Source organism: Zonotrichia leucophrys, chromosome 2 (assembly GCF_028769735.1).
Source record: "Zonotrichia leucophrys gambelii isolate GWCS_2022_RI chromosome 2, RI_Zleu_2.0, whole genome shotgun sequence".
In the NCBI taxonomy this organism is placed as follows: domain Eukaryota; kingdom Metazoa; phylum Chordata; class Aves; order Passeriformes; family Passerellidae; genus Zonotrichia; species Zonotrichia leucophrys.
In genome coordinates this window covers 100,850,146-100,874,718 of record NC_088171.1, presented here as the reverse complement: position 1 = coordinate 100,874,718, position 24,573 = coordinate 100,850,146, and the positions used below count along the sequence as shown (strand labels likewise).

Sequence of the window (24,573 nt, the reverse complement as noted above, 5' to 3'; positions counted from 1 at the left end):
TCCAGCCCTACTGAATGGTGTAGGGAACAACTGGAATATGTTGGCAGAGCTGGAATTGTAATGTGATGCAGAAGATCATGCATATGTTATGAGAAAGATGTGATTTCATAATTCTGTCAGCTGTGAAGGGGAGGTGATGGTGGTTTGTAGGCTTAATGAGACGTTAGTGAACAGTTATTGTTAGTGGCATAGGAGTGAAGAAACTGTGGAATTTGTCAGGTGTTTCATTCTACAGGGAAGAACCCAGTACATACTGACAGCATTTATATTTGTACTCCAGAGTACCAGGACTCAAGCACCCGGATTTTCTTTGGAATTACCCTAGATCATGAGACACATTGGTCAGGGAAGAAGTTAAAACTACATAATGGTTAAGGCTTTTCTAAATAACCAAATTGCTTATATTCCCTCTCCCCACCACAGCTACAAGCTCTGCTCCCTCTCCTGGTTTTACATAAAGAGTATGACACTCACATTTGAAGAGCAGGGGAGCTGATCTCAAAGAAACTTAAAAGAAAACTTAAAGGAAAGGGTTACTCCAATCTTGAATTCAAGGGAAGGGAGTATGGAGCTGACAAGCATTCCTCCCACTAATATTCCTTTTCTGTCAAATACCTATATTATTTTCTTTGTCATCTGGATTCTCTGCATCTGGATAAGGATCTTCTCTCTTCTCCTTTCTTCTCTCCACCTGCATTAAATTTTGCTGCTACTGAGCAGCACCTTTTTATTCCCATCGTTCTTTCACTACAGCTCCAATCCCCTTTTTTTATTAGCTCTTTAACTTCACTCTTTAATTTTCCTGGCCCTGCAATCATGCATTCATGTATGAAGTTCCTCTTTGTTTGATTCTTAAGAACTCTGCTAACATTTATTCAAAACAAAAGCATACAAATGCCAGTTGTAGCATTTTTCTTACAATTTTTCAGTTTTCTGCCAGTCATGTTGTGTAAACTGATACCGTTGGAGCACAGTTTAAATTCAGTGCCTAGCCTGTCTCTTCTATCCTCTCTCCTCAAGTGAAAGCTAATCAGCTAGAAATTAATTTGGATATATATTTTTTTCAGATACACTGCCTTTTAAGCATAAAACATGTGCCTGGGCTAACATTTGGCTTGAAATCTGGTGTTCCCTTTGCTTTTTTGACTGTACAGTGAATGGTATACTCTAAATCCTGGGGAAAGTGTTGAGACAGAGAATGTTTTCAGAGTCTAAGCTATGTTTCGAACAGTCACCTTTATATTGCAGGAAAAAATAGCAACATTTAGAAAAGCCAGTGTGGTATGGGTGAAGAAAAATTTCTCTCTATCTCAGATTTACATATGCATTTATTTACAGGCGCTCAAGTTGAGAACATTAATGATACCCTTTTCCTCTCCTGCCCCTTGCCCCTGTCCCCTTATGGTCCCCAAACTTCAGAGCAATCTGAAACAGTCCTTATATTTTGCTTTGTTTTCTGATCTGTTGAAGTACCCTTTTACATAGAAAAACATTATATGTTTACATATTACTGTGGAAATTTGGTTTTGGGGAGACAATGAGGAGGCATTTTCATTCTGGGGGGGTTGGCAGCTGCTAAGTGTGCAGAAACACTCTTAGTTCTAACCAAGAACAATCTCAAAAGTTTCTCTTTGTGTAATTGACTTAATGATGCTTTGTTCTTTCTGGTTAAGCAATAAACACGAACAGATTCCAGCTTGGATGTACTGGTCTCTCCTCTCTAAGAGATAAGGGCTCGTCTAAGCAGCACAGTTTCTGCAAAGGGAAATAGTGTCTCACTCATTTTCTAGAATTCTTTGAATGTGTTTGGGGAGTAGTGAAGTAAAGACAATCAGCAGACAGTTTTCTTCCTGTTTCAAAGGCCTTTCACAAGTTTTATTTGGGGGGGGGTCAGCTAAGCACTGAAACAGTGACAAGGGAGACTGACAGAGTATTCTCATGATATTAATGTGTTGTCTGTTTATCTGTGTTAACAATGGATTTATGAGAAAGTTTTATGTCTTTATATATCTGTCAGTAGGCAAAGAAGATATTTTGGCTACACAAATCTAGAAAAGGCTGAGGAACTTGGAAAAGGACCAAGCTAGGGGTATCAGCTGGAAGATTTCTGCATTTTTGTCATTGGAAAGCTTATATTTTGGCACAGTTACAGAAAATAAGGACTTCTCCTTTTTGCTTTTGAGACATGTAGTGGTATACTTGTGCTTGTTGGGGTTTTTTGTTTGTTTTTTATTGTAAGAGATTTTTGAGTGTCCAAAAGCAGTTCAAATACCTGTAATCCCATATTAAACTCTTCCTTCAAGAGCTCCATTTGCTTTTTACAGCTCTTCACAGGTTTGCTTTGGGCAGATCTCAGGCTTGTTTATCTATGCTGATCATCACTTGCAGAATTTTAACTTTAACATGTGTAGCAAATGGCATTTCAGCTACTCTCTCAATACAGTGTTCCCACTTCTGCTTCTTCAGCATCTCACTTGTTGCACATCTTCCCCAATTAATGCAGTTCTATCTGCTCAGGTGAAATTTCTTCCGTTCTTCTTGATGTGTTGCATTAAACCTCCCTCCATGCCGCTCTTATCTACTTACTTACCAAAGCTTAGTAAAATGTTGCCTTAAATGCATATTAACAGTTGCCTTCATACCGGTGCTCTTGAGTAACACACAAGTGAGAGCTGAAACAAAGAATCAGTAAATACATTAGAGTTCCCTCTTAAAATGTCAGTGGTTTAAAATTCAACACAGATGCATCCACAGATTGAGAAAGTTTGGAGACTTTCTTTCATGTCAGTACTAGAGCTCATAGAGATGGTATTTGTAGAGACTATTTTGGGAGAGGGGATCAAAAGAATGTTGAAATAAAATATTAAATGGAATCAGGAGGCATCTAGGAAAAATTCTGCCACCTCCAACCTCAATGGTTGTCACATACTCTTCAGAGATTGAGAAAAAAATCTGGTGGCTGATGAATGGTTTCATTTTTTTAAATTATGAAACCTTGATTGATTGCAATGTTGGTTGTCTTCTTATGACCTAATTTACCTCTCATCTTTTCTAATTCAGATCTTAGTCAGAATTGCATAATTTACTAAGTACTGCAAATAGATTCAAGATAAATTTTTAGGTGGGCTAGCTATGTCATAAAAAGAGATGGGAGAGAAAAATGCACTTCATCAGGAACAGGGCAAGAGGACACAAGCTGTGCCCGGGGAGGTCCAGGCTGGAAATGAGGAAGAATCTTTTTCACAGAAAGGATGATTAGGTTGTTGTGGACTCATCAACCCTGGAAGTGTTCAAGAAACCACTGGATGTGGCACTTCACACTGTGGTCTAGTTGACAAGGTGGTGATTAGTCAAAGGTTGGGCTTGATGATTTTAGGAGTCTTTTCCAACCTTATTGATTCCATGATTCTGTGATCAGTGTATTAATGAGTCCATGTTTACATTAACTTGTCTTCTTTGGGTCTGCATGAGATTCTTCATATGATGCCTTAATTCACCTCTGAAAATCCCCTGCCTCACCATCAGTTCTTCCCCTTCTGCATTCTCATGCTTTTTAATGAGCTTTTGTTTAAAAGGAAGTCACTAGGAGCAGTGGATCATAACCTGTTTTTTAGCTGAACATTGGTTGAAAAAATTGCCATGTCTGTTCATTTGAGGCATTTGGGCTGTTTTAGCCACAGAAGAACACTTTGCAGAAGACTTTACTAAATTCAAAACAATTACATGAACCACATTTATGTTCTTTAAGAGAAGTCTGTACCTACCTGGCAGCTCTGAGTGTGCCAAATCATTGTCATCATTGGACACTCAGGTGACACTGGAGATAAAGGATAAACCCTGAGAGGTGCTGCATGTTGATAGGAACATTGATGACAGATACATTGTGCAGATTTTTAAGAGATGGATGCATTGATGGCAGGACAATGGACAACATTAGTGGCACTTTAGAGCATTATTTGTTGCTTTCTCCTCAGTTCTTTCCATGGTATTCAGCTTTACTATTATAACTGAAGAAATTGCTTTCAAGCAGGGGAAAATTGAACAAGAAAACAAAAACATTGCATGCAATTTGAGATCCCAGTTTTGTTATTGTGATCTACAACTTGAAGCCCCTTTCATGTGTTCCTCAGAAATGCACACTGCTGTGAATGCTGATGCTCATCTTCCAGCTGGAGCAGACCACATGTCCTAAGGTGTCTGTGGAAGAGTCTTGGACAGTATAATCCTTCCCCATCAAACAACCAAGCACACATCCTCTTTGGCCAAAATGCAGCCTCTTGCATCTATCTCATCCTAGATGCTTTTGGTCCTGTGAAGGAGATGTGTAACAGCTTGCTGCCCTCTAACCAAAGCATGCCACACATATGGGGGAGGAATCCTTTTGGACACATAAGATGTGTGGTAGTGGAGTCACTGTGAAGGAAGAAGGGAGAGAACAGCACAGAAGGGTGATGGGAGCAGGTCCTTTCTGGTTCACTCCTTGCTCCCACGTAGGGGAAGAGAAGGGAGAGTTTCAAGGCTGGTGCCATCGGATGTCTTGAGCTAGGCCTTTAGAGGAGACACCCCCCAGTTCAGCAACCCTACCCTTCCTTATTAGTATGGCTTCACTGAAACTTTTGCTTTTAAGACAGCTTCAGAGCCTGATGTTGCTCTGGTCTGAAGGCCCTTGTTAATTTTTATCATAAGTAATGCTTTAAAAGAATGATTGAGACATTTTGTGTTATGCATCTGTAGCAAATTAGTTGATGCCATTTTGGCAGCAGCCTTTTGTGCATGAATTTGAGGGAATCTCTCATCTTCTTGCTACTGTTCTGGGCCTTGAAACTGTAAAGAATGGCACAGCTAGTGATCTGCAATAAAATTCAGGTCAGCCTTTCCTTCTTTAGAGAAATTATTTATAAATGTCCTTGTTGCCAGGCACTTCATAACTATATAAGTGGGAGAACCTCTTAGTGATATACCTTAATAGCAGAATTAATGATGTTTGAACTTAAGTCTGTTTGTTGAGACTTCATTAGCTTTTCAGCTGAGAAAGTGAGTGGGGGAAATGTGCTCCAAACACCTGAGTTGTGCACCGGGGCACAACTGCCTGGAGACAAGCAGCCAGCTAAGGCCCCTATAGCACTGCTTTCTCACTATGAAACTGCTCTTGTTTCTTTCATGAGTTATATCTCTTGTGGGTTCCTTTCACCTTTTAGTTTATGTCTGTGCTGGGTATCTTTTGTTGTTTTAAATTCTACATGTGTGTGATTACCATCAGAAAAGTGTTTGTGTGTGTGTATATGTACACCTTTTTTATTTTCATGTTTCTGTAAAGTGTTTTCATGACTGAGCATCAAACACATGAGCTATTTTTACACAGTGATGAGTCTTTAGATAATCCTGTTCAGGAGTTGATTTTGCTTTGATTTTGGTTTCAAACTGTCTGAAGTGGGACTGCTTGGAAGCCTGCTAACCACTGCCCTGTGTTGATGACGGGTAGTCCCTCTGTTAAACCTTTAATGTCCTGCAGCAAACTTTTTCAGTTTCTGAGAACAAGAGGATCTTCTTATAATCATAAGTGTGAAACACAGTGCTGTGTATTACAGTACTGGATTTTTTTTTTTGCAGAAGAGCTTCCTTTTAATGAGTGTGAATTCCTAGTGCTAAGAGGCAAAAATCATGTTTTACTGTTTTTACTACTTGGCATGTCCTCAGACAATTTGTTTGTTGTGCTGGATCATCACGGGGTCTGTTAGATCATCTAATTGAAAAAAAAGGGAGTTTGTAGTCCTGGAACATCTCCAGAAGTTGTTTGTTCCACAGCCAAGTCCCTCCTATGCTCTAACTCTGAGGTCATCTCCATAAGTCATGTTTATTATGTTTAATTTATTTTCCTGTTGCACACTTGGAATCGAAAAGTTTGTAATGAAATATATGACATAAAGTGCATTTTAAAAATAACAATGTAAATATGTCTCTAAGGTTGGTCACGTGGCCTTCAGCTTTAGGTTGAAGGTTGCTGGTTCGGTGCTTCAACTGAAACGTTCTGATTATCAATGCTTCTAAGATATAGATAAGGTACTGAACAATGCACAAAGTTTTTTAAAATTAATATCTATTTCTTTGTGGGGGAAAAAATGAACATGTTTAGCTTTCCATATTTTCACATCTGATTTTTCAGGAACAGTAGATACCTTACAGCATGTTCTATTAACATCAGGCCTGCACAGTTTATGCCTTTGTTTCTGATCACAATGTCCCAAGTTCTTCCCTCACCAGCTTTAATCAATTTTTTCTTGAAAAGTATATTTGAGGGTAGGGTGTGTCTGTTTTTTTGTTGTTCAAGATCATTCAAAACCTAATCTGTTGCATAAAAGAGGCACTGAGAAATGGGGTGGGACTTCAGAATTTTATGTACTGATCTGTGAGCAGGAGTTTTTCAGGAAACAGGAGTCTTACAGCTTCTTTTGAGAGAGGTTTTTATGCCCTATAAATCAGGAAGGAGAGTTTCAAAGGGCTAGCTCCTATCTTTATGTAATTACATATTCAGTGCAGTCTTCTGAAATGTGTATCATCTGTACCAAAGAGGAAAAGAGACTGTTGCTGACAGCTCTTATAAGCTTGAAAAGTCAGAGGGAGGGGGTTTAAAAGTTTATACCATTCTTTTATGATGGGTTTTGGCTTCTCACAGAACTTTTTGAAATCATCTATATGATTTCCTGCAAAACTGATGCTGCTGGTGTTGATTGTTGCAGTGGATGGAGGGCAGGTACTGAAGAGGCCCCAAACCAGAGAGTACAGAGCAGAGGAGTGGTTTGGGGGGCAAGGGGGAAGTAAGAAATTTATTAAAGAACACACCTATAATAATTAGAGAATGTAATTGTTCATAAAATGATGGGTTAGTCCTGACAATTAGACTTGGAAAGCAACGAAGGGAGATCAGGGCACAGAAAGAAAAGGAAGGTGGTATTGCTTAATGCACTGACTTCCTATTCTAAAGATAGCTATCTTGATAAAAATGTCAGTGGTATGACAGAGTCATTGTAGACCAGGATGCATTCAGTTTGCTCCAGCTGCCTGACCTTGCCTAGCTGTTGTCTGAAATGAAACAAGCTGTGTTCCTATCAGCACTTTCTCTGGGTTGCTGTGGAAAGTTATATGAACCCCCACTGGTGTCTGTGTAGGTTTTGTGAGCTGTGGCACTGAATCCTGTTTGCTGCAGATTTTTCAAGCTCAAAGGAAAATTGTTCTGTGTGCCCAGCTCTGCCATGCCTCTCAAAACACCTGAAATAATTCTTATTTGGGCTGTCTGACCTGTCAGGAGCTAAAGATTAAAACTGGCATGCAACCCAGTGAGGAAACAGCTTCTTCATGTAGCTCATCTAATCAACTGGGCTCTCATTTTGCAGTGTAACCAGTCTTGCTCAACGTAGATTGACTTTGAGTAGCTTGAACCTAAGTCTTCTGGCATTTTTATGTGGAAAATACAGATCTTCTCCTGCCACCCTCTTCCCCCCAGAAAGGGAGTATCAAAGAGCAAGGTCCACCTTGCACACTGAAAAAACCTGTGGCATTTGCAGATGGATTCCAATAAATTGAATATATTAGCAGATTCTGCAAACTTTCATGTTGGAAAGTGGTGTGTTATCATAAGTTTGCCTGCTCTTGATTTAAAGGTCTGTCTGTATTCTGCCTCTCAGGATTTTTGAGGATATGTATGTCTGCTTTGTAAATGGATTGATATGGACAGCTCTTTAATACAAGCTGTGGAAGTTGGCATCAACAGTGAAAAAGAGCTCAAAAATAAAAGTACCAAAAATGCAGCACAAATAGGGGTATACCTGCAGAATGATGGCTAAATTCCATAATGTCAATTATAACTTCATTGCAGCACTCTACAGTGATCCTTTTAAAGTTTCAAGCAGGTGTTTACCTAAAACAGTTTAGTTTAGGCATATGCATGATCTTGTTCACTTTATAGAAATATGTACAGATTTTGAATATTCCCTATCTTGCATAAGGTCATTTGGAGAAAAAAAAATCTTAAGTAAGGCAGTCTTTATGGGCCTTAGATCTTAAGGCAGTTTGATCAGACTCCACAGAAACTCAGCCAGTAAAGGTGAATGCTATCCACATTTGGATGGTGAGGAGCCCATGAAAAAGTTGATGAATTGGATTATATCACTACCTTTAAATGGAGAGGTAACTTCCTACCAAGAGACAGAAAATTTGTGTGTGTGCACATAACATACCTATTACCTTAGGTTTTAAATTACATAATTCTACATGGAGAAGAGGGAAGCTCTGATATGCTGCTTGCTTTTCATTTTTATTGTAAGGGAAATTCAGGCTTGCCTCAGTGGGTTGATAGGTAAATGCTAATTTTCATATGTACTAGCATCAGTACACATAAGGCATTTTATTCAAATTGTCCTAGCTTGCAGTTGTGGTAGAATTTAGAGGGGGAGGAATTTAAAATACCAAAAAAATAATGCAGAGCATAATGTATTGTCACAATTCCTGTAGTGAATAGATACAGAGTCGTTTACAGTTGAAGCATTTTTCTTCTTCCATCTTTGAGAAGCATCACAGAAGCTGGAGCTGATTTCATGATATATTGAAGATATGAATTGGTTGCTCATATGGGTTTTCTCATTGCTTGAGGTCATTGGATGCCTTATGGACTAAACTGTACAGCACTGTATTGAAAGAACTATTCCTTTTAAGTGAAGAAAAGCATTAAAATGTATTAGCATTAATTCTTAAGAAAAAAGTGGGTTCATTAATACCACTAAAAATGATTAATCATCCCCAGAGTTGTTAAACTGCATGCAGTAACTCTGTCACTTGCTGGTGACCAGCAAGTTTGATTGGTCACCAGCTCTGCACCTTTGCTTTCCAAGTTATTTACACATCAATGAGAATTCACTAATTTTGGCTTGCTGCCATGCAATGCAGTTGCTCAGCTGTATTTCCTGCTAGTAACCTTTACTTCCAATTCACAGTGATTTCTGGGCACTGATTGTTAGATCTCTAGATAAACTTACCTTGAATCCATTTAGAGTTTGGGAAGAGAAAAAGGCATTTCAAGGGAGGGATTGATCAGATAATAATCTAATATTTTTTGTAATTAGATTTTAAACATCTGTGTCAGAATTATTTTAGTTGTGGCATTGCACCCCACATTTGATTACTATAAGATTCAGCTCTTTGTGCTGCAGTTGCTTAAATTGTTACTGATGGTAAAGTTTTGCATAATGTGCAGGGTTTTAACTCTTAGTGCATGTAACATCATGTAACATCACTGTGCATGATTATAGCAAATTTTCTGTGTGGCCCACAGCAGAATTTTCTCTTCTTATAATTGATCTGTAAACCCCAAAATGTCAAAGTGAACAGATTCCAAGCATAAACTTGGAATATGTAACAAAACCCTAGGGTAAGGGTTTTCATGTGCCAGGTAAATAAAAAATTTATATTAGAAAACACTGTAGTGTACACTTGGAACAGAGGAAGCTGTAAAAAAATTACATTATTTTTGTATTGTATATGGATAATATGACATTGGTTTGTTTAGTATATAAGTAATCCAAATACTTCCGGAGTATTTTTCAGTATAAAGCATGACTTTGTAAGTTACCATCATGGTTTCAATAACAGTTAGAACAATTATCTGCTAAGATTTATTTCTTAAAATCTGATCGTATAACTAAAAACAAGCCAAACTTTAATAGTTATGTAGTGTTTGTTTTTTGTTTTTTTTTTTTGTCTGTTGAGATTTTGAATTTTTGAAGCGCAGTCTATCCATTCAGTATTTTCCAGAAAGGCACAGAAAAGAGTCATAGAATGGTTTAGGTTGGAAGGGACCTTAAAGACCATCTAGTTCCAACCCCCATGCCAGGGGGAGGGACACCTCCCACTAGACCAGGTTGCTCGTGGCTCCATACCCATTCAACAGGTTCATGGCAACAGCACGCCATAAATTGTCCATTGTATACTAACACTCATTCAGGATTCCACAGGCAATTGAAATTACTAAGAAACACAGATTTTGGCAGTACTGGAAGTATTTTGCCACAGCACCAGTTTTTTGTTAATCTTTGGCTGTGTGCTCTGTGCAGTTAACAGAAGACAGCCATTGGCTCATGCTGCAAATCACATAAAATTTTCAGAGACAGCATATGGAAAGTATCCAAGTTAAACTGGAAAATGTGGGCATTTGACTCAGTGACATCTTTTTCTCTTTTCAACTTACCTTCTTGCAGGGCGAGCAGAGAAGCAATCTGACTGTTCAGAGAGCTGTAAATAGCAGAGAAGGTAACTGGGGCTGGGGAAGCAGTATAGTAAAGGCATGAAGGGAGCCTGAGGAGATTCACAGATTAGCAGGAGGCTATTGTTTGCTGACACAATAGAAGGAACAGGCTCCAAAAGGTGTGTGGATGCCTGCCATCTTCTACCTCCTTTCCCTCTGCTGGATTGGACTTCCACAGCAGAAACAGCAGCTCACCATGATAAAGTGGAAGCATGATGAGAGGGATGCCCAGGTGCCCTCTCTCCCCTGAGACAGTTGCACTACTCTCAGCTGGAATTGGGTGATGTTTTCTCCAGTCATGCTCTTACCAGATCCAGGCTCTTTTGGCAGCTGGAAACTAATTTCTTTTTCTGTCTCATTTACACATGGCTTGCAGCATCTCAAGCCAGAATTATTAAATTAGGTGAAACAGTTCAGTTTGGAATATACTAAATCTTTTTCTCTAGTCATGGGAAAGCTCTCTGGTACTTCTCTGGAAAGCAGCAACATGCATTTTGATTTCCGTAAGGCAAAGCCAGTGGTCCTGACCCGCAGCTGTGGATACAACATTGCCTGCAACAGCCCTTGGCAGTGCTCCTGCTGTAGTAGGAAGCTGCAGCCCTTGTGCCCAGGACAGCAGGGGAAGCCATGGTGTGCTGAGTGCTTCACCTGGTCATCAAGGCAAGCACAGTGATCCCAGTCTGATAAATCCTGCTCCTCCTAGTCTCTGATAGCAGCCATCCAGTTTAACTTTCTTCATCCCTCTTCTCTGTTCCTCTGCCAATTTGTGTTCCTTTATCTTTAAGGGAGGTGACCCATGTTGATTGTGTTTTCCACAAATTCCTACAATGTTAATATTTTTCTCTTTGTAAGGAATACCTTGTTTGATATGTTCTGGGCCTCCAATTTGGCAAGGTGGGGAGGGCATATCCTTGTTTAGTTTTGATTTGTTTTCATGGTCACTCTGACAGCTCATGGTCATTATGAGATGAAATATTTTGAGAAATTAGGCTTTCAGAGGGGAGGACTCTATGACACATGCAGAAGAGCTGCATCTGAGGTGAATATGCAACTCATATTTAGGCATTTGCTATTTTTTCATAGTTCCTGCAGCTTCAATAAAATTATATGAAAATAATTACATTGAATAAATTTCTGTCATGCACTCTGTGCCTTCTACAGATACAAACCTTGAATCTTTCTGAACATACAGCTGTCCACTCCCAAACACACTGTAAGTTGTTGCATGGACACAAGCATGTGAATGGTACTAAGGAGTTTTAACCTAGCTTAATGTAAGTCATTTGCATGCTCAGACAGAGCATCCTTGTGTCCTTCTCCCAAGCTCTCCTCTTTGTATACAGTGTTACAGTGGTTTGTATTTCTGATAAACATTTTTCAGGGTTAGCCTTTTTATAGCTGGTTTTCCCTACATCAGCAAGCAGCACCCTACACTGTCTAAAGGTGAAAAACAGATTTGTCAATGAAAATTTATAGTACTTGATTTTATTTAAATCAAGTGTTCTCAATTAGTGTCCATGTAAAAGAACTATGTAATAGAATACAATAGTCATAATGTATCTAATGATCCTTAAGTGGCAGATTATGATCATATCTTTATTAGTGGTAGTAATTGTGGTGACAGTGTTGCTGACAGGTTAAACCATTTCTTACGACAATAGCTTTTGTGCTGTTGCATTGGGATCAGAAATGCAGCTCCTGAAGATTTGCATAGTGTGAAGAATAGGCTGCAAAGACATGGAAGCATAATCTTGTCATTGTGTTTAGTGATGTGGGTGGCAGATTGTGTGTAGCTGATTCTGAGCAGGAAGAGTCTGCATATGGGTAGGTTTAAAGCCCTTTAAATGTTTTAGGATTGGTAGGCAAATTGGTTGACGATGTAAGTGTTGTTGTAAGTTGTTAAATATTCCAAGCAGCTATAAGCTTTCTAAAACCTTCTCAGTGTTTTAAAACATAACGGTGCAGTGTCTGAGCAGCTGCATTAGCTGAAATTGCTGGATTAAACCCCTTTTGCACTTGTGCTATTCCTACTCTCTCTATTCCTAAACTACTAGTTTTGCATAGCATTGTGCTGCATCATTGGGGCATTAGGATTTAAAATTTTAAGGAGGTTGTGAGGCATCAAGCTAGAATGGGTCTCCTTAAAAAACAAACAAACCAGAAAACCCCAAACCAAAAAACAACCAAAAGCAAGCCTACAATTATGCAGATTGTACAGAAACATGGCACCATTGTTAATAAGTCTGAAACTTTAAACCCAGCGAAAATGTTACCATAGTATAGGAAATTTTCTCACATTGTGTGTTTTTATTGTAAAAACAAACTACTTCTTTCCCAAAGTATGTGAGAAAATACTGATTCCTCAGTAACTTATTAAATGGCTTGTTCCAAAATGTCTGCAAGTTCTGTGGACTTTTCAACCTTTCCCCCTTCTCCTTTGTGCACGAATGCTTTTATCACCTTTCACCCCAAGTGAAATGATCCTGTGAGAAATATTTACTCCAAAGAATCTACTCCATGTTATACAAGCAGCCCAGTAGATGCTAGAAAAAACTTTTGGGTTTTAGTAAAAATAAGATCAGTAAAATCATATGGGTTTGAATTTCATTAACTTATTCTATCAGAATAGTATTTGAGACTAGCAGCGAATAAAGTGAGTAAGTAAACAATAGAAAAAGAGAAAAAAATAGAGTTACTTTCCAGGAGATTATTACGCTTAGAGATTGTATTTCCCCCTCTGCCACATAGGTATGCAGATGGAATAGTGTATGTCTAAATATGTAATGTATCTGCTTAGTCTTCATATTGACCATTTTCTCTCTCCAGAGAAAAAAATAAATTCATGTCATGAAAGCCTAAAGTTTAATTGTAACATAAACCTTGTTGGAGAAAGGACCACTTGGGTCAACAAGCCATGTCTCTTCAATTATGAGCAAATATGTGAGAGCTATTTAATCCAGAGATCATCGGCTTTGCACAAATATACCCTAGAAATACTTATAGGAAACTTAAGATCTAAAATCACAAAAGGCCAAGCAGAACATGACTCAACAGGTATTTGTTACAAGCAGATGTATAGTTTAAAAAATTAGATACATAAGGAGAAAAATACTGGGTTGTTGTTTATTTAGTAAGTTTTGATATTTTATCTGGATTTGCTAGTCATGCAGTCAAGCAAAAGCTGTATTTCTGTGGTAAATATTATTTATGTAAATCAGATTGTGAGTGCACAAGGCTACCAACTTACTGGGAACATTATTTCCTGAAGCGAATTTTTAATGACTGCTCTTGTGTGTAATTGCATGTTGGGATCCTTAAACAGGGTTAAGAACCAGTTACAGAATTCCCCACTTCATGCTAAGGTACTTGTATGCAGTGATTTTCTATATTTGTAAGAATTTTCTATGGAGAGATACCACTAACAATTCAGGCACTCACAGGAATTAGAGCATAACTTTTTTAACATGTACTTCCTTTTTTGTTTTGAAAATCAACCATTTCTTGGGGTAGCTAAAACTTAATTTCTTGAGCAGAGAAGTTAAAACAACTGAGAAGAAGCTAGAAAGTATCTCTGAGTTTATATCAAGATAGAGGGATAATACAAGGAGATCACAGGTCAGATGTGTTTGGGGTAAATGTGGAGAAAATGTAGCTCAGCAGAATGTTGTCTAAAGAGCAGGAGTGGAGGCAGGCACGCTATGACTGTGAAAGTCCTGCTCAGAGGTGTGCCTTGGAGTTAAAGGTGAGGTTAAGGCACATCACATGGATGTTCAGTGTCTCACAAGTTAGCTTTCCTTCCAGTTTTTGTTCCTGTCCAGCTAGTGAGATCACGATAGTTGACCTGAGCATTCATTATTAAATGCAAAATTTTATGTGACATACAAAAGCTTTTACAAGCTGCAGACAAATTATCTGGCTTTGCTGTTACAGCTGTGCAAGATGTTAGTCAGCATGTTGCAGAGAATCCAGGACATGTCTCCTGTATAGGTTTTACTCCTTTTCTGAAAGTGCTAACTTCAGCTATAATTCCTATAATTCTAGCTGACTACTTTATTTATTGATTAATTCATTTCTAAATTAGGGCAATATTAGCGTGTTTTGCTTGGTTTTAATCTATTTAATTCTAATGACTCCCCTAAACAACTGATTAGAACTAATTTTCCACTGCCTTAAAATGGGAATGCATTACTTTGTTAAGTGGGTGGAAGGGAAAGTTCGGGAAGTGCCCTTGGAGTGTCCATCCAAATAAAATTCTTCATAAACTGGGATACTGACAGAAAAGTGCCTCTTTTTGCCAAAAATGTAACATATCCTATAATACTGTTGTCTTGCAAATTCATCAAAAACTTATTCCTTTTGCTTATTGCAAATGCATCTGTGTCATTTTGTTTAACAATGTTATTTCATTGTAATATGTAAGAATATTTAAACCACAGGAGATTGCTGAGTCTTTTAAATGCTATTAGGACGTTGCTGGATTTGTGTTAGTTTCAATCATCTGCTTCTGCCTCTGGTACCAACAGATGGACCTGTGTGGAATGATGCCATGTGAGTCTCTCTTCACAGATAAGGAATTTTTAGTCAGAAAAGACAAGAGTAAACACTGAAATTATTTTACCAGTAAGGGTCTAAAGGGAAGCCCTGAGCTGATGGGATGGCCATAGCAGAAGTTCCCTGTTCCCTCTGCTGTCTTTGGGACATGGATGAGGAATAACTAGCTTGGATGAGGAATAACTAGCTTGAATCAAAGAGGATTGTCTTCTTTCTTTAGTGTAATCATACTACAAATCTGCTTTTCACCTGATGCTTTTCTACACAGGCTTCCCAAGGAGCATCTGGCTCCTGCTAGATCTAATCCTCCCCTTCACAAATGCTTTCTCAGGGCTAAAGGCTATCATTGTCATTTCTGTGGACTGCTGCCTGCAGTTTTTCTGTGAAAACCTTTTCTTTTTCTTCAGACTATTATCATAAGCCCACAGCCTTCTACTCTATCATGTCACCTGCTTTCTGCCTTTTGCTGCTTTCTCCCTTTTGCACCCTGTGCTGCACAAAGATGGGAGAGGAGTGGGCACAGGAGAAGTTGGTTTGTCAGGTGAGTTACACAGTGGCAGCTGCCAAGTAAAGGAGTATGGCTTGGGAAACAACTGTGTCAAGGAGCCAAGGACCTGCTCAGAGCTTTGCCAGGCCTGTCAGCGTTGCCTGACCCTCTTCTGCATCAGTGAATTTGTCCTTAATCAATGGACATGAAGGCAATTTGGGATCAGGTCCACAGTCACTGTGCAAATGCATACCTCATCTTTTCTGGCATGTCTCCCATCCTGCTTCTTGAAACAGATGAGCCCCTCTCAAAAAATTGTAATTACTTTTTTGAGGTCATGGGTTTAAACAAAAGGATGAAGGTTAGATTTGGTTTTGAGTGTGATATTCACTTCTCTGCAAAGTACATGCTGGTTTTTTCCTAAACCCTTAGTCAGTATTTTTAACACAGAGCCATACTTTTTTTTGGTTCCTGGTTCACATATCTTATAAAACTCCAAATGTAGCCTTCCACAGAGTGTGTACATTTGTGTTAATATTTGACATCTACAGAGAGAGAAACTTACCAGTAATTTATTACTAGAGAGAAAGAATTATTTTTCTTGCATGCCTATGCAGTTACAATTCATTTTTCTCTTTTTTTTCCTCCCAAGTTTGATGCTGAGGTGGAGTAAAAACTCAGCCACTAGTGAGTTGCATATCCTGATTTGCCAGCAGTAGGCTACATAAAAAGAGAGGTCAGTGAGGAGAAGCGGAGATCAGGGCACCAGTGTTACTCACCTAGTACAGTGCCCATATATGAGGATAGTGTCAGCAGAGAGTTCAGAGATCCCTGTGAAAGTTGAGGCAGGAAGATTGGCAAGCTGGAAGAATCTCTTTACCAGTGGCTTAGGTCCCTCCTATGCTTTTCATTACCTCCATCTTTCCATTTGTTCTTTTTTAAAAAATGGATCCAAAGCCTCAAAGGAGGCCGTGTAAAGGGAAGATGGACTGCAAATGGTCTGCAGGGTTGCTGTACAGAAACTTTCTCCACTTTTACCTACTGTTTGCAAGAAAAAGCTCTGCATCAGTCCTGCTCTGGATTGGAGGGGCAACCAGAGCAGGACTCTTTAGCTGCATCTGTGGGAGATCCACAGTAATTCTTTCTGGGGTTTTGTCCCTTCTTACTCCAAGCAGAAAAGGCACAAGAAATGAGACTCACTTTGTGGTAGGGGTGGCCACCCTGTGTGGCTTCAGCTGAGCTGCTGTCAATCCTCCTCCATACAAAAATGCAAATATGGCCTCAAGCAAGCAGCTTGTGCTCCCCAACATTCAGCCTGAGGCTCACAAACAGTGCATCCTGAGGTGGGAACTCAAAGAGGAAAGCAGGAAGTAAAGGTGTCTCCAGTTTCCCCCCAGGAGGGCTTATGCCGTATTGCCTGGTTGCATGAGGCAATAGCGCCAAATTTAGCACAAAAGTAGAAGTCATATCTTATTTTTTTCACACAGATATCCACTCCATGCATACTTATTTTTATAAATATATGCATATATAAATGTATGTATGTATGTATAAATATGTTGCCTGATATGAAGGGGCAGAAGCAATGTGAAATAGCTCATCCTTCAGGAATTCAAGGAGGATCCCACATTGGTTGCCTCGGAAGAGAGGGGAAAACCAGGAAAAGTCTTCTTTCCTTTGTCTGGGATTTTGTTTTTATTCCTGTGTACAGTTTGTACTGGAAGTTGGTTTAGTGATGCAGCACCGCTGCAACCTTTTATAGAGTTTTAGATTTATCTGTATGCAGAAGAGACGTATTCATATATGATAGCTAAGGTTTCTCTCTGAAAAAAAAAAAAAGAGCTGTGTCCAAAGGGGTGAAAATTTCTCTGTTGTTTATTATTGCTTCTAGGATTTTGTAGTTCAATTATGTTGGGATAAGTGCTGTGTTTGGGAAAAGCAAAGGGAGGGTTGGGAATATAATTACAGCTAGAAGTACTTTCTGGGCACAGGTTGCTTGTGCATATCATTCGTGAACTGTGTGATCTTTTCTCAGGAGGAAGAGACCCAAAGGGGTCATGGGGTTTTTCGAGGGGGAGAGAGGAAATGAGAAACACTTTCCCTCTTTTGGAGAAAGGTAAAAGCAGGATATACCAGGATCCTGTAAAATTCTGTTTATTGGCACTGAGCCGTTTCAAAGCTGGGAACAAGTCTCCACCAAAAATCCCAGTGTTAGTACATGAAAGAGGAAAATTGCTGGGGGAGAGGAGGGGAAGAAACAAGGCAGACTCCTGCAGACTGACTGACACGAGCCAGGCTTGGGACTTAGGTCTCAAACTGAAGTATTTCCCCAGGTAATGAATATGGCTGCACACATCTTGGGCATCATAAATTACGGCTTCTGACACTGAAGGACTATGAAAATTCAGACCCAGTCAGTGATTTCTAACCAAGCCATTCAGTGTAGGCTCTCATAGTGCTGTGGCAGGGAGCAAACATGACTGCTCTTCACGAAAGCTATTCATCATATATCCTGTGTCTGACAGCCTCCAAAACCAGCAGTCACCCTGAACTGTACTTCCAAACCTATCTGTATCTGTGGTGCTTTTTGTCTCTCCAGACAGAAAAATGTCAATAGGAAAAAGAAGCAGTCTGTCCTAAAAAAATGCAGCTCAGAAACACTTAAAAATGCATATTTTGACTTGGCAGATCCTGTCAATCCTGTAGTGTGTTAGCCCAGCTCCCCCCACCTATGTAAGAGGGAAGATGAAAACAGCTTCCAGGGTCAAGATCAATCAGTACCATAAAACCACATATCTGGCACTTGAATTCTTTAGTCTTCTGAAAACTCCGCATACCCAACCACAGGTGGAGCAGTACCTGTTCATTTTCTTTCTCGGTTCTGCCCTTTTCACCTTCCTCTGATGTGTGCTCAAATTAAACAGTACCAGTTTCTCTTCCTTGATTCAGCATTTCCCAGCTGAGTGAGGGAGCCATTGAAAAAAACCAAAACAAACTAAATCCTTCTGCTTGTAAAATCTAGTTTCTTTTTGCTACATACTTTTCAATACATTTTAGATTAGAATGCTGTTTTGTTTGATTGAAGTTGATGGCAATCTCTTTTTGACTTTAGTTGTGACCAGGATTTTGCACACGTATGTATCTATCAAAATATTAATTTTTCAGTAAGCCATCTTTGAAAGTATGGGTGACTATTTGGACATAAAAGCTGAAAGTATTTGGGGACTGCAGAGTAACATCAGTTCTTTTTCTGGTGTTCTTGTGTTCTTGCATCAAGCATCACATCTGAGCAGTGCAGGTGGTTTCTATGCAGGGGGAGTTTAGGACGAGCCAGGTGCTGTACTGCTGCTTTTGCACTGAGGTGCCAGTTTGCAAGGCAAGAGATTTGAAGCAAAAAGGAATACCTATAGGGTTGTCTAGCTTGAAGTTTCATTTTATGATCTAAAATGGAGGCAAATGAAGGAACAGAGATACGGTTTCTTGTTGACATTTGTTGTTGTAGTGATATTAGACGTGCATATTATCATGTTCGTATTGCACATTACCATGAGCTGTTTGGATAGCTTTATTTTCTGGTTTAGCTGATGCGGTGGAATATTCAAAGGGAAAAGACGGCCCATGTGCTGCCGTGACTACTTGTGTGGCAAGGGACATTTTGTTGGTTAAGCAGTCGAGGCAGGGTGTTTGTGCACACGCGTGCTCTGTGTGTCGGGGTTCAGGCGGGCAGACCCCGGCCGCTCCCACACGCCGGTGCCCGGGGCTGCCTCCCGGCGCTGCTCCCGCAGGGCGGTCACGATGGCAGCCATCACCTGTGCCAGCCTGGGCACCCGGCAGTGCCAGCCCTCGCTCCGGTAGCGGCCAGGCCCTTCCAGTACCGCCGAGGAGCGCGGGGAAAGGTCGGGAAAGCCCCCCCGGTGCCCGAGCGCGGCGTCCCGCAGCTCGCTGCCCCTGCGGCAGGCCGCGGGCGGGGGTCCGGAGGCCGCGGCTCCCGCGGCGGCGGTGCCAGCTCCGGGTTTTGGCGGCAGCAGCGCGGCCGGGGCCGCCGGGCGGGGCGGGCGAGGGCGGCCCGGGCGGGGGACGCGGACCCCGCGGCGCCGCCCGGCCCCGGCCCCGCAGGATCCAGGTAGATCCGTCCGGCTTTTACCTTTCTCCTTCGGCTTCCCTGCGCGTTGGGCTGGTAGCGGGGCTGTTTCCTGGTCTCGCAGAAAGAGGCAGTGCTGAGTTAGGAAGACAAAAATAGACCTTTACAGAGAAATATAGGGATTGTGTGCGCGGTGGGGAGGGAGAGCGGAGAGCGGCACCCGGCTGGTTTCCAGGAGGAGCCCTTTTCTCCCTCTCGTTGCATGTTAGGCATTTTTGCACAGCTTTCTCCCCCCACCCCCTCCCCGCCGGGGCAGGGTTACCTCTGCCGCCTGCTCTCCGCATCTCTGGTGGGGAGCGAAGCAGCCAACTCCGCTGCGATCGGAAAGCGGCCAGAGACCATTTTATGTGAGCGAGCCGGGTGGGAAGAAGCGGAGAGAAACCGTCGCAGGGACACACACGGATATAAAGACTTGTCTTCTGCCTCCCCCCCGCTCCCTCCCCCTTGTAAATACTAAATCTGAGAAGGCAGCGATTTGACATCCACCCTGAGCAGCGGCTATGGGGTGTTTGGGCAACAGCAAAACGGAGGATCAGCGTATCGATGAGAAAGCGCAGCGAGAAGCCAACAAAAAAATAGAGAAGCAGTTGCAGAAAGAGAGGCTGGCTTATAAAGCGACACACCGCTTGCTGCTGCTGGGTAAGGAGGAAGCGGCAGAGGTGGGGGCCGGGGCGAGCGGGGCGAGCAGGGGGCAGCAGCCCCAGCCCGCCGGGAGGGGAGATGCGGCGTGCGCCTTGGCCATGGAAAATGTGGGCTTCTCTATTGAGCAATAAGCCAGGCGTCCACAGATCGCCTGAGCCACATGGATGCACACATACAGAAATGCTGCCGAGGTGGGAGATGCTGTAGCGTCCAAAAAAAAAAAACCTTAAAAAAAAAAAAGAAGCAAACCAAAAAAACTCTCTGACCACCCAGCCTGAATCGTGTATCACAATGTTCTCCCTTTCCTTCTTTCTCTTTTAGGGGCTGGTGAGTCAGGAAAAAGCACTATTGTGAAACAAATGCGAATCCTACATGTCAATGGATTTAATTCAGAGTAAGAATTATTGACACTTTGTGACTTATTTTTCCTTAAATGTTGGAAACAGATTAACACACAGTACGCTAGGAAATTTCTCCTCTCATCCCCTGTGTTTTGGTGGCTTGACACTGTGTTGTGCGGGAGGGAGGGGAGTGAGAATAAGGAAATTGCTGCTATTGTATGTTTGCATTTTCTCCTTCTGGCCCCTTTACTGTATTTTACACTGTTGCTACTGCAGCGCTTGACAGGCCCCTGTGTAGCAACAACATGGCGACTACTTTTTACATAGAAGCAAATAACCAAATATTGCATCTGCCTGTAATATAAAAATACATGTCAAATCATAATCAGATGACACTGTGTGCTGTTTTTCCGGTGCTGGGGTTAGCATAAAACTGAAACTAATTTTGCCTATTTGTTAGAAATCCTCCTGTTTTGTGAGGCTACATAATTTTCTCTCTAAAGAACACTTTTCCAGAAATCATTATTAATCCATAGCATTCATTTTAGATATTTGTTGGCCTTCACCTACATGTTGTTAATTTAGAGCATGTTTACATCATGCTGTAGAAATGAAAGAATGACTTCCAGTTCCATCAGGGGAAGCTTTGCAGATGTGGCTGTTATTGAATGATTTAAAAAAATATATTAGGGATGAATGTGCATTGCTCTTTATGCTATGCAAGAAAATGGATAAGGGTAAAATGTGTTTGTCTTGCCTTTTTTTTTTTTTACTATTAGTATGTTTTAATGTTTGAAGAGTAGATAAACAAGCGATCAGTGAAAAAAAAATTCAATGAAAGTGACTGAACTGCTTTGGAAGAAAAAATCAAAGTGTACATATTTCTGTTTTAATGCAGAGAAAAGAAACAGAAAATACTGGATATTCGGAAAAACGTGAAAGATGCGATTGTGGTAAGAACACACTTTATACTGTTCTTACATGCGTGTTTGTACTGGAAATTATAAGGATTATGCTTTCCAAGATTGATGAGAGAAATCCCATTTTGCTGATCAGATTGGATTATCTTCAATCGATCCTGTATCCAGATTAATGTGTTTGTTTTTTTTTTTTTTTGTTTTATCCAATTCTAGACTATAGTTTCAGCTATGAGCACTTTAATACCCCCAGTTCCATTGGCCAACCCAGAAAACCAATTTCGAATGGACTACATCAAGAGTATAGCTCCTCTTTCTGACTTTGACTATACACAGGTAAGAATAGAAACCACTGATTTATTCTGCTTCGAGGGGGAATATGTTGCTACACTTGGATTTACTGAAACATCGAAGTTATTTACTTTTTGGAAGATGGTTGTAGAAAGTTCTTATGCCAGCATCACATCTGTTAACTTTCCTACAAGACTGTGGTGGTTGCACCTGTTTTAGTGGTGCAAGGTTTTGTTGTTACAGATTTATTTGCTAATGTTTCTTCTAAATGCTGTTTCTGCATTTAGTCCTCTTCAAATTTTCTGATGCAATCTTACATATTGACACATCAAATAAGACTTTGTTGAAAGCTGATTTCCTACATGGAATTAGATGCAGGATGTTAATCTGAGGAGTTACTGTCTACCTGCAGAAAAGGATATAAGAGGAAATAAAAGGCTAGAGTGGCCTCAGTGTTGTTTCCCATACTTACTGCACTTCAGGGTGGAAACCTGCGTAAGCAGCGGTCAAGTGAGGTGCTTTGCTTCCTCATCTATTGTAGTTGGCATGGGTTTGCTTGTATGTAAATGTTGCTTTAATTTGATATGGAATCAATGTGGGACTTGTGTGTGGAGGGTGATCTTTTGTGTACAAATGAGAGATACTTTTCAGATGAACTTGCATGGGCATCGTACATTATTTTTATCTTATTATGTTATTATTTATAGGCACATGCATAGAATGTTTCATTTTTTATGCATGACAAGAAAGCAAGTGCATAGACATTCTGAATTTTATTTTTGCTGTAGCACAGTTTTAATTTGCCTTAAAATGGTACTGAAAGCAATTTGTTATGGATACAGTAAGGACTTTAAAATATCTTTGTTTGTTGGCTAAATGATTGAGTTGTACATGCTATCAATACTGCCAAAGAAGCCATTTACAGTAGAGTGTCTTTAGGTTATTATGGCTTCAGGGTGCAAGGGGGAGAAGGGGAAGAGTCCTTTCTTTGTTATATGACTCATATTCTCTGATGTGTGGTTTTGCCTCTGGTAAACCTACCACTTTGAAGGTTCAAGATAAAGAAAAATGATCAGGCATCTTGTACAGTTACAATTTAACACAGAATGCAGATGTTAAAAAAAAACGACTGCAAGGTACACCCACATATTGCATAATTGCTCAATTGGTGGATGTAAGTTAGTGAAAATGAGAAACTCTTTTTAGAAATGGAATGTGAGCTTGACATGAAGTATTTGTGTTATGCAGGTATTACAGTTCTGAGGCATTTGTTGCTCATTTTATGTGGATTTTTTTTTCTTGAATTTTGATCCTTAGAGGAGTGAAAAAATGATGATACATATACTTTGCAGTTCTCTATAGTACATATGTTCTTTTGAGTTTCTGGGATAAAAGAAGGCTAAACTGGAGAGCTGGAGATGTTTTCATTTTATTATTGCTTTCAAATTTTCTCCTTTTTCACAGAAGCTGGCTATATCTAGTCAAATTTGATTCATGGCTTGGTGTTTTCTATAGAGGAAAATTTAACCTTCTTGGAGGGGAAAAGAATAGGACCCAGTGGACCTTGAAACAATTAATAATTCATTTGAAATCTCAATTCATAGTCCATTTAGGTTTAAAATAAAAATATTAATAAGTGGTTTTTAACTAAACAGGTTTTCTGAAAATACCATCGTGTTATTTAAATAGTGTCAGTTATTAGTCCTAATTTTAAAAAAATATTTAAAAGGTTGTTACAAGTTTAAAAGAAGAAGAGAAATCTAATGCTGATTTAGAAGTAAATATATTTCTGTGTCACTTTCATATTTTCCCTTCTGTTTTCATCTCAGCTCAATTCATAGGTTTAATATTTGTAAAATGTGAAATATGCCAAGATTTCTGGGGGCTTTTAAATTTTTCTTGGTTTGAATGTTATTTATCTCCAGGAGGATTTGTGAGCAAGGCAGATTGAAAAAAATGCTATTGTGCTTCAGGGCTTGATTTTACTCCAGTTTAAGCCAATGATAAAGTAAAATTAGGTTTCCAGCTGAAATAAATTTTGACCCATTTAGTATTTTTGGATAAGGACAGATATAAAAATAAATACTTGGATAGTAATCAGTCAGGCATCCTCTGCTAAGCAGTACTGATTCTGTAATTAATAGCTGATGTATGGAGTAAGGCCTTCTGAGCCCAAACCAAGAGTCAGCAGCAGACATGCAGGACTTTAGGGCTAATCATCCTTACTTCAGAATAGTTGTGAAGGGAAAAATGCTGATGTGGGCAGCTCAGCATTTTGGCACATTCTGTAGAGTGACAAAGGTTACCCTCCTTTGAAAGAGGGAAGAGGCAGCTTTAGGGTTTGTGACAGTATGAATGGTAATGAGTTGTTAAAGACCCTTAGTGTTGCAATTTGAATTATGGATGTGTCATTTTTTTGGATGACATTAGCCATGTAACCTTTGTCATAAAAATCAATGTGTGTTAGTTGAAGATGGATTTCAGATGCATTGCATGCCAAATGTGGGGAAATGACTGCACCTTATCAGGAGTCTTTAAAGAGAGATTCCTGATGAAATATAGAAACTTCACTGATGGCACAATCTGACCGACATTCCTGCAGTGCTAATTTAAGCATATTTATGACATAATGGAAGTGCTTGGACAGACATTCTTAAATTGAGTACAAATTAACTAATACACATTTAATTGTGAAAATTACCCTTAAAATAGGTAGATATGAAAATACTGATTTCCTGTGGGTGAAATCATACTCTTAATTGCAATTTATGACTGAAATTCCAAGAACTTGAGTAAAGGTGGGGACTTCATATTTAGACTGAAATATTCTGGGTCTTTGTCTGGTTTTTTAAATTACATACCTCTCTATAAAATGTAAGCAGAATGTTTTCTTTAGTAGTGATACAAAT

At 39.9% G+C, this 24,573-nt stretch overlaps 1 protein-coding gene across 2 annotated transcripts in view; it reads left to right on the top strand.

The window, feature by feature from the left end:
• The window catches only part of GNAL (G protein subunit alpha L), a 180,405-nt gene that overhangs the window by 47,590 nt on the left and 108,242 nt on the right, over positions 1–24,573 (top strand). The window contains exons 1-4 of one of the 2 annotated variants that reach the window (XM_064705822.1): positions 19,439–20,112; positions 20,437–20,509; positions 21,355–21,409; positions 21,590–21,709. In XM_064705822.1, coding sequence (XP_064561892.1) covers positions 19,974–20,112; positions 20,437–20,509; positions 21,355–21,409; positions 21,590–21,709 — 387 coding nt within the window. In that variant the 5' untranslated portion in view covers positions 19,439–19,973. Of the gene's footprint in view, positions 1–19,438; positions 20,113–20,436; positions 20,510–21,354; positions 21,410–21,589; positions 21,710–24,573 lie in introns of those variants that run through there. The other variant, XM_064705821.1, reaches the window with a different exon arrangement.